The sequence below is a fragment of the Asparagus officinalis genome, chromosome 5, assembly GCF_001876935.1.
Source record: "Asparagus officinalis chromosome 5, Aspof.V1, whole genome shotgun sequence".
NCBI lineage: Eukaryota > Viridiplantae > Streptophyta > Magnoliopsida > Asparagales > Asparagaceae > Asparagus > Asparagus officinalis.
In genome coordinates, this window is record NC_033798.1 from 15,606,262 (window position 1) to 15,616,307 (window position 10,046).

Genomic DNA, 10,046 nt, shown 5'->3' on the forward strand with positions numbered 1-10,046 from the left:
ATGTTTTAGTGCTTATTTGTTGCTATTACTTATGGAAGTTTTCTATAAAGATTCTATTCTGCTCGGTTTGTTCCTCGAGTATTATCGATGATTTTGCTGCTCCTTTTTTCCCTTTACATATATCAGGAAGTATTACATAATGATATGTTCTATGTATTCAAATTCTATGTTAGGAAAGAATATTGTAGTGTCAAATAAATGAAAGAACAACCTTGTTTTTTTTCTTAAAAACATTTTAGTTATTTTCCAATTGCAGATTTAGTAGTCTAATTGTAATCTATATAGTTAGAACAATAATGCCAAAAAGTTGACGATCTAAATCTCGACCTTCCTAGAATTTATCAATGCCAAAAAGGTATATATTTATATACTTATTCTGTGGATGCTTTTATATCATATAAAATTATATTAGAGTTAGCATTAAATTTATATACTTATTCTGTGGATGCTTTTATATCATATAAAATTATATTAGAGTTAGCATTAATATTTAGTTTATGGTTTTCAATGAAGTCTATCAATGATTATGAATGAAATCCATATTCTCTTTTGTACTATGTAGCCACTTCTAATCAATTGTATAGGCTCATTGGCTTTAATTATTTCTCTTGCTATTATAATGCTATTTTTTCAAATATTTTGTACTTTTACAACATTATACTTCCTTAGGTGAAGCATTCTTTCATGTCAATTTAAATAACATGAATATTCAAATTGACCTCACGTTGTTTTCGTGTAGCCCATTCAAACAAATATTAGTTTTTTATGTAGCCCACTCAAACAAATATTAAAGAAGATAAATAATTACAATATTAAATTTTAGAGACATAAGTGAGAAAAAATCAAAATCAAAGAACAAATTTTAGTAAGAAAATAAACTAAAAATGAATAATTATGATATTTAACCATGTGCAATGCACGTGCATAAAAACTAGTATATATATATATATATATATTGCATTTCAGGTACGCACAAATGCGTACGCATTTCCCCTTAAATTCGTGCGCAGGGGGGTTTTTGAAAAAAACCAAGGCAACTCCGTGACCCCTATCCCAATAAATTCGTGACTATCTCACTCGTTTTCTCTCTCTCCTCCCTCAACTCAAGAAACCAGATCCTTCGTCGCCGCCCCTTCTTCGCCGCCGTCCCTCACCGCCTCCATCTCCCCTCCACCACCCTCTCCCCTGTCCACCTCATCTCCGCCTCGCAGCTCAACCACCACAGACGCCAGCCCTCACCCCGTCGAGCTCCGCTCACCTTCACCGTCGAACTGCAGCGCCTCCTCCCTCTCTCGACTCCCTGGAGGAGGACAAGATGAGGATGGGCACCAAAGTGATGGAGCAGCTCCAGATCCGTGACAGGTCCCTTTTTTTCTCGATTTCCTTCGATTGATGACCAATCCATTGTTTTTAGATCCTTCATTTGATGCTTTGATGTGCTTTGAACAGAGGAAGATAACCCTAGGATGATAAGACTCAATTTTTAATTTGTATTTTTTCCTAGTTACACAAAGACAAATTTGGTTTTTTTTCCAAGCACAGTTAAAGTCAGAAATAACTTATAGTGATTCCTGAGCTCTCTTCAAGCATTAAAAGAAAATGTGACTTGTCTACAATTTAGTTAGATCACATAAAAATATGTTAATTTTTATGAATTATTAGAAAAAATACACAAAGATTAAGAGAGTTGAACGGATCTAATGCATGCTCAGAGTGGGAAGAACTAGATTTGAAGGCATCCCAGGTCTCCTTCGATCCTCTATATTCTGTGTGCATGCCCGTGTTCTCTATCCCTCTTTAATCTTAAGGGGTTTTTTTTTTGGCATGTAGTTCATCTGTGTGCATGCCCGTGTTCTCTATCCCTCTTTAATCTTAAGGGGTTTTTTTTTTGGCATGTAGTTCACAAAATTGTTGCAAAGTCAGGAAGCTTGGCACTCGCTATTGAAGCATAAAGAATCGGACAAAGCCAATGAATAATTCAAGTAATATGATGAATAATTCAAGTAATATGAATGAATAATTCAGTCCTTTCACCTAATTAACTTGATTCATACTCTGTTCTACTGGCAATACAAGTCTCCTCAATGTACCAAGTTATCCTTTAGTTTGCCTTCCATTTTTCTTAACTAAAAGAAACTATTATGCAGGGAATCCTTGTGTTTGCATCTGTTATGGCAACTCTTTGTCTCCAGATTATATTGGAATCAGTGCGCTCATTAGTATCAGATGTAAGTCAATGTCCTTTTCTCAACTATGTCAGTGTGCATGAGTCAAAATAGCTTCATAATTTGGGAGATAAATTGTACTGTAATTACCTGTTTAGCCTGAACATATTCTTATGAAATGCTTGTGTGGGTTAAATTGGTGTAGGAGGATGGATTCAGCTTGACCAAGGAGCAAGAAACTTGGGTGGTCAACATCAATGGGCTTGTGGCTGCACTTCTTGCCAATTATGTAAAGTATTGGATTGACCCAGTTGGAGCTATGATCGTAAGTATTGATTTAAAGCATTTCTATGTTCATATGTCAGTATAATTGCTCTGACTGTTGACAATAAGTCATTTTGGACAGGCTATAAGACACATCGACACAGTTCGAGCCTACACATTTGGATCGCACTACTTTGTGGAGGTTGACATTGTGTTGTCATCGGAGATGCCACTTAGAGAAGCTCATGATATTGGCACTGATTTTTGAAAGGGGAGAGCCTGTTACTGTCATTGGGATTCATTTAGTAGGATTTGTTGAGATATTGGCACTGATTTGTTGAGAATATTTTAGTAGGGTTTGTTGAGATATTAGCTCATGATATTGTGGATTGAGGTTATATTCAAAGATTTCTTCAAGTTGTCTCAATGCTTAGTGTATGGTTGCGTACTTGCAAGTTCATGTACGGTGTTATACTGACCTTGCTGTTTGAGCATCTGCTTTGGCCTAATTTTTTTTTTGCTTCATGGATTTATTTCAGCACATAATGAGCAGCTTTGTATCATTTTTCACTTTCTGACTTTGTATAATATAAGTAGACTGAAATGTGCAAGGTGGCAGCTGTAACATTGAGTTACCTCCACAGAGTTTATTGTTGCCAAGGACTGAAATGCGCAAGGTGGCAACTGAATGTGTTAATCTGTAACAATACATAGTACTCAGGTTCATTAATTAGCCAGATCATTCTAAATACATATATGTTTGTGTAATGGTGTAGAGTATCATAAAGAGTTGCATAACCAAAACGCAACTCCTGGTAATGCACTGACAGAATCATATAATTAAACAAGCATCAACAACAATAACAATTTATTGACAGTAGGAACAATTGAAGAGAATCATAATTAACCAGTTTTTCCTTTTCATAATATTATGCAAAATTTAGAAATTAGCTACATATAGTGCTCAGTTCCCAGGTACAAAATTGTTGTAAGCAACAACACGCTGAGCACCAAAATCAAACCTTAGACTGAAGCAGGATAATTACAGAAACAAATACACTAACAATAGGAACGGGCACAAAATCGCAACCAATTAATATTAACATTCTTCAGTTAATAAATCTCAGGTACAAAATTGCTGCATGAATGCAACTGAACTAATACAACAATAACCCACGTTAAACATCTATAAACAAATTTTCCCTCAAAAATAATCTATGATAAATCTATACAAAATTGCCTGTGTCCACAGATGTATCTGTGACTGCTAATCAGGAAAAATGTAGCAGTGACTGAACCAACATAGCCCATCCCATTCCACCAATGACTCTATTTAGATAAACTGAGGGAATACTTCCTCCAAAAACTTTCCAGGTGGCGTTTTTGTCACCATTTACCATCTGAGGATTGATATCAAACACCCCAATTGAATTTTCAGGTGGCGTTATGGCAAAACTTTTCAGCCCGGAGTGTAAAAAAGATCCAAAACTGCACTCTGGCATACTATCTTTCATCATCAAATCTTTCCAGAATGCAATCCTCTTCTTCTTCTCCACAACTTGGCATAGCTCCAAAACACAAACTTCAATTCAAGCATAAAAGCATCTGCTCGAGATCAACATAAAAGCATGGAAATTTTGTCAACTTTAGATACAAATATTGGATTACTTGTTGAAACTATAACATAATAAGAAATGGGAAATTGCAAGCCATTAGATGCAAAGCTCAATTAACAAAATCAAAATCAATCTACACCCAGAATCGAAAATCAACAACAATCAATCTACACCCAGTGACCCAGAATCCAAATCCCCATCTCCATGAGTAAAGAATAATTTGCAAAACTCTTTCGTAATATAAATAACCAGTACATGAGTGACTTCCTCATTGTAATATACCCATGTTTGCACAATGGGGGAAAAAGAAATAGAAAAAGGAGAGAAATCTACACACAGAAATTATTTAAATTTTATTTAGAAGAACACTGTCATTAAGGAACAAGATGTTACAGTCCCTAGTTCCCGCGTGTAAATATACAAGAAATCAAGGAATATGTAGGCAAAAGGAACATAGAACATCTTGATGCTATCCTGATGCTAATGATGTACACTATCAGTTCAGATGGCAGCATCACAAAGTTGCAATTTCTCCAGTGATCTTCAACACAAATATTGGGTATCATCAACTTAAACCAAACTTTCAATCCACAAGCTCACCACATAAGCATGAATTATTCATCATATTACTTGAATTATTCATTGGCTTTGTCCGATTCTTTATGCTTCAATAGCGAGTGCCAAGCTTCCTGACTTTGCAACAATTTTGTGAACTACATGCCAAAAAAAAAACCCCTTAAGATTAAAGAGGGATAGAGAACACGGGCATGCACACAGAGAATATAGAAGATCGAAGGAGACCTGGGATGCCTTCAAATCTAGTTCTTCCCACTCTGAGCATGCATTAGATCCGTTCAACTCTCTTAATCTTTGTGTATTTTTTCTAATAATTCATAAAAATTAACATATTTTTATGTGATCTAACTAAATTGTAGACAAGTCACATTTTCTTTTAATGCTTGAAGAGAGCTCAGGAATCACTATAAGTTATTTCTGACTTTAACTGTGCTTGGAAAAAAAACCAAATTTGTCTTTGTGTAACTAGGAAAAAATACAAATTAAAAATTGAGTCTTATCATCCTAGGGTTATCTTCCTCTGTTCAAAGCACATCAAAGCATCAAATGAAGGATCTAAAAACAATGGATTGGTCATCAATCGAAGGAAATCGAGAAAAAAAGGGACCTGTCACGGATCTGGAGCTGCTCCATCACTTTGGTGCCCATCCTCATCTTGTCCTCCTCCAGGGAGTCGAGAGAGGGAGGAGGCGCTGCAGTTCGACGGTGAAGGTGAGCGGAGCTCGACGGGGTGAGGGCTGGCGTCTGTGGTGGTTGAGCTGCGAGGCGGAGATGAGGTGGACAGGGGAGAGGGTGGTGGAGGGGAGATGGAGGCGGTGAGGGACGGCGGCGAAGAAGGGGCGGTCTTCTAAAAATCATAATTAAAGCTTATTTTCTATCTTCAAGCGTTGGGTCATTAGGATGGGCGCTCAAAATAAAAAATCTATCCACCCTAACAATCTCCAAAACCCCTTCAAAGAAGTACGCCATATCGTTTTTAATTAATTGGAGTAATCATACATAAATCCCAACTAAGATTTTCCATAGAGCTAGAGATAAAATTTTAAATCCCAATAAACTAAAATATCCCGTTTATAGTTATTATCCTATCTTTTAACAACTCAACTAAAGAAACTAAACAAAACTGACTGGCGCCAAACTCTTCTCCTCTCTTTCTCTTTCGTCCCGAAACAAAATACTAAAAAAAACAAAAACCCTTCATGTTTAAATTCCAAAAAATATCACATCGTTGATTGATAGAGACCGACCACAATGCTATTCAACTACAATGCAAAGCATCGCCGGCGTTCGACGAGAGGCGGCTGCAGCAACTGCAGCGGAGGTGGAGGGTGGAGAAAAAGAATGCGCACGTGCGTTTTAGGCATCATCGTAAGCTTGTCTATTGGGTTTTGGATCGTGCAACTCGTGTCAATACGGCGGTCTGCCACCCCGAACGCTGCCGTGCTCTACTGAACGTAGTCTCGCCGTTAATTCGATCAATAATGTTGTTACGGAGGATAATGCTCTTGGCTGGACTTTGCCTTCGCCTCAAAGGAAGCTGCCTCGAAGTAATTAGTCGATTTTTTTTTTTTAGGATTTTTGTTGGAAAACTAGGGTTTTGGTTTGGAAATTAGGGTTTGGTAAATTTCACCAAAACCCCCCCCCTTTAAGTTTGGGTGTTTCTCAGATAACCGGTTGACGTACATGTTATTAGATAACTTATTTCATCTTTCAATATTTTTCTAAAATATTTTTCTCAAAGCCCCCAAAAGTGTGAACCATAATTTTCAAAAAAAACCCTTCAACTTCGAATGTTTTATCAGAAAGTGCCCTTAAAGCATGACAACGATTTTCAGAAGGGTTGATCATGCTAATGATCGCTAAAAATACTATATAACATGTTAGTAGTCAAATCATTAGTGTGAGCACCCTTTTTTTTTGCTACAGTAATCCCGGTTTAACTGCTACAGTACTTTTTAAATTGCTAAAGCATCCTGCTTCTGCTACAACATTCAGTGTGCTACAGTAATATTTTTTTCAAAAAATCCATAGTGTACAGTTTCATGTTTGTTACCGTAACAATGCTACAGTAAATGTTAATGTAGTATTTACTGTGGCATAAATAATGAATCTTGGGTTCTTCCATTTGTGTAGAGGAGTAGATATCATTAATGAAAAATGTTTCTGAAGAGGATTTGTTTACATTTTAAAAAAGATATTTTTAACCGAAGAGGCTTAATTTAGAAGAGGACAAGGTAGGGATATGCCCTAGTTTGTCTCAGAGAAATACGAGATCATAACACGAAGAATAGAAGTTTTAGGGACTTCAAGTAGTCAAATGTAAAATTTGAAGTTGAAGAGGGGATTTATTAATCAGATCAACTTCAAACTTGTGAAGGAAAATCCAAGCTGCAAATTCACTAGCCTATTGTGGACCTTGGTTGTCGTAGATGAACTAATTAAGCTTAATAAACAAGCCTTTTGTTGTATGAATAATTTATATGACATGCATTTGTAGTGTTGAAGCATTTGTGACATTATGAACGCGGCTAACTAAGTATATCCAAACATGAAAACACAGGGTTTTTTTTGTTTAAAACCAAGTTAAAGAGAAGGGAAAATGACTGCGATATGTTTCATATTGAGTTAGTTAAGTCTTTTTGGAGTTTTAATGAAGATAGAGGAAAGAAAATTTAGGAAGATGATAAAGCAAATAACGTGGAATAAAAAAATGAAAAGATTTGCCGACGACATCTCTTTTACTTTTTTATGTTATCTCAGATTCTTGCTAATATTATGTACGAAAATTCTTTTCTAAAGAAACAATTTGGCTGTCATATAAGAAAAATATCACTTCATTGGAGGGAATAATATTCCTAATGTATGCTTCTTATCCCAAGAAAAGCTACATCATGTCCAATATACGTGTATTTGACGCATATCGTTGCTAAGTAGAAAGAGGTTCATCAATGATTTTCTACTCTCGACCTTACATACACATTTATGCATTTATTTTTGTACTTTTCTCCAGGAGTTTATAGAAGTAATGGATATCTTCTGTTGTATTGCAATGGAGGTCTGAATCAAATGCGAGCTGGGGTACGTAATTTTCTTTTTCTTTAAAGATCATTTTGAGGAAGGCTCCATTATGAACTTGTAATAGTTATTTGCAGATAAGTGACATGGTAACCATTGCCCGCCATCTAAATATGACGCTAGTAGTTCCAGAGCTCGACAAAAGATCATTTTGGGCCGATAAGAGGTATAAATATTGCTCATCTTATATTTCAAAACAAGGCACTTTCTTATTCATGGTTATTCATTTTGCAGTAATTTTGAAGATATATTTGATGTGGATCACTTCATTGATTCACTGAGAGATGAGGTAAAGATCATCAAGAATCTCCCTAAGAAGCTTATCAGAGATATAGATAATAAGATTGTGAAGGTACATTCAATGCCTCCGGTCAGCTGGTCGAATATGGCATACTACTTGAAACAGGTCAGCTAAGAGTTTATTCATTTCTCTACAAATAACTTCGGTTTCTTTTCTTTCATTATGTCCTTTGAAACATATGCATTCTTGGTTATAGATCTTACCGCTTGCAAGGAAGCACAAAGTAGTTCGTTTTCTGAAGACGGATACTCGTCTTGCAAACAATGGCCTTCCAGTTGAACTCCAAAAACTTCGTTGTCGTGTCAATTACGATGCTCTGAAGTTTAATCAACAAATCGAGGCCTTAGGTGAAAGGCTAATTTCCATCCTTAAGAAAAAAACCGAGAACTTTGTTGCGCTCCATTTGCGATATGAGATGGACATGCTTGCCTTTTCTGGGTGCTCTCACGGATGCTCTGAAGAAGAAGCTGAAGAATTGACAAGGAAGAGGTTTTGCATCTTACATGTGTCATTTACTATACAATTCTCTCTCTCTCTCTCTCTCTCTCTCTCTCTCTCTCTCTCTCTCTCTCTAAATTGTGTTTGCCTGCAGGACAAAACTGACTAATGGAATTTTATCGGTCCTGTGAACTCACAGATATTTAGTCGAATGGTGGAAAGAAAAGGAGATAGATCCTGATGAGAGAAGACTCGAAGGCCGATGTCCTCTTACTCCTGAGGAGACTGCATTGATTTTAAAAGCTCTAGAGTTTGGGAGGGACACTACAATATACATTGCTGCAGGAACAATCTATGGTGGTGAAAAGAGAATGGCTGCTCTGAGGGATGCATATCCTAACACAGTAAGCACCATCTCTATGTTATTGGAAAAGTATTGTACTATATTATTAGGAATATTATTCAATTTTACAGTTTTTTTATGGAACATATCTTAATATATTATTGTAATTAATTAGAGAGTATGTTATCGAGAAATTCTTTATCCTTCATTTTCTATATTAGTAAATTTGCTACGATACATGCGGTAACTTATCCTCCATTGCTTCAATTTTTGTTATCCGTAATTAGAGGTCATGTAATTTCAGGTAGACAAGGAGATGCTATTAAGTCCAAGTGACTTAGAACCTATTAGAAGCCATTCAAATCAGATGGCAGCATTGGACTACTTGGTTTCTCTCGCAAGCGATGTTTTCGTCCCAACTCACGACGGGAACATGGCTAAAGTTGTAGAGGGTCATCGCAGGTTCAGCTCTTCTCTGCATAGTATCGAAACTCATTAATTCTTTCTTTTTGTCATGACGAGATCTCAGTATCGAGATCTTGATAAGAGCTCTTTCTTTTTTCGCTTGTGCAGGTATAATGGTTTCCGTAAGAGCATCATTTTGGACAGGAAAACACTGGTGGAGCATTTGGATCTGTATCAAGATGGAGAAATATCTTGGGATCAATTCTCCAATCTTGTTCAACAGGCGCACAAGGATCATATGGGTCAGCCTAAAGAGAGGAAAGTGATCCAGGGACAGCCAAAGGTGGAGGACTATTTTTATGCTAATCCGCAAGAGTGCCTAAATCATGGTCGTTATCTATAGAGCAATCCAACATGAAAATTATAGAAATACACCTTGTCTTGGAGAGTAGCCTGCATGTTTGCAGCCCTTGTATAGTTATCCTTTTATTTTCTTTGGCTAGTTCTTCCCGTTTTTATTCAAACAAAAGTTGATAGTGGATATTCTTTCTGCTAGTTTTTCCTGTTTTCATTAATCATGCGTTGCATCTCCTCAGTAATTTCCTTTTCCGTCCTTTTAAATGGCTCCCTATCTCGTGCATTTCCTCCCTCGAAAGGGCTTCGTCAAGGAGACTCTCTCTCGCCGTACTTATTTCTCCTTGTGCCGAAGGTCTTTCATGGATGCTGAAAAAAGTTGAGGAATCAAAGCAATTGATAGGAGCTACTGCATGCAGGGGCAGTCGAATAGTCCCCCACCTTTTCTTTGCAGATGATAGTCTCCTATTCTTCAAAGCAACAAAGAAAGAGAGTTTGGTAATCAAAAC

General features: G+C 36.7%; 2 protein-coding genes across 2 annotated transcripts; both read left to right on the forward strand.

Moving 5' to 3' along the window:
* On the forward strand, positions 2,160–2,773 carry LOC109840111 (metal tolerance protein 5-like). The gene is made up of 3 exons (XM_020408625.1): positions 2,160–2,228; positions 2,371–2,490; positions 2,572–2,773. The coding sequence occupies exons 1-3, from the start codon at positions 2,172–2,174 to the stop codon at positions 2,695–2,697; spliced, it is 303 nt and encodes a 100-aa protein (XP_020264214.1). The 5' UTR covers positions 2,160–2,171; the 3' UTR covers positions 2,698–2,773.
* Positions 5,186–9,768, forward strand: LOC109841559 (uncharacterized protein At1g04910-like). The gene is made up of 9 exons (XM_020410521.1): positions 5,186–5,351; positions 5,995–6,168; positions 7,632–7,699; positions 7,774–7,862; positions 7,931–8,102; positions 8,194–8,486; positions 8,635–8,839; positions 9,083–9,240; positions 9,352–9,768. Exons 1-9 carry the CDS (start codon positions 5,186–5,188, stop codon positions 9,584–9,586), a joined length of 1,560 nt encoding a protein of 519 aa, XP_020266110.1. The 3' UTR covers positions 9,587–9,768.

Bases quoted from the DNA above. Each gene is read 5' to 3' on its own strand.
- LOC109841559 (XM_020410521.1), top strand. From the start codon at position 5,186: ATGGATTGGTCATCAATCGAAGGAAATCGAGAAAAAAAGGGACCTGTC. The intron at 5,352-5,994 runs GTGAGGGCTGGC...CATCATCGTAAG, and splicing joins GGTGAGCGGAGCTCGACGGG to CTTGTCTATTGGGTTTTGGA. The intron at 8,487-8,634 runs GTTTTGCATCTT...GTGAACTCACAG, and splicing joins GAAGAATTGACAAGGAAGAG to ATATTTAGTCGAATGGTGGA.
- LOC109840111 (XM_020408625.1), top strand. From the start codon at position 2,172: ATGGCAACTCTTTGTCTCCAGATTATATTGGAATCAGTGCGCTCATTA. The intron at 2,229-2,370 runs GTAAGTCAATGT...AAATTGGTGTAG, and splicing joins TGCGCTCATTAGTATCAGAT to GAGGATGGATTCAGCTTGAC. The intron at 2,491-2,571 runs GTAAGTATTGAT...CATTTTGGACAG, and splicing joins ACCCAGTTGGAGCTATGATC to GCTATAAGACACATCGACAC.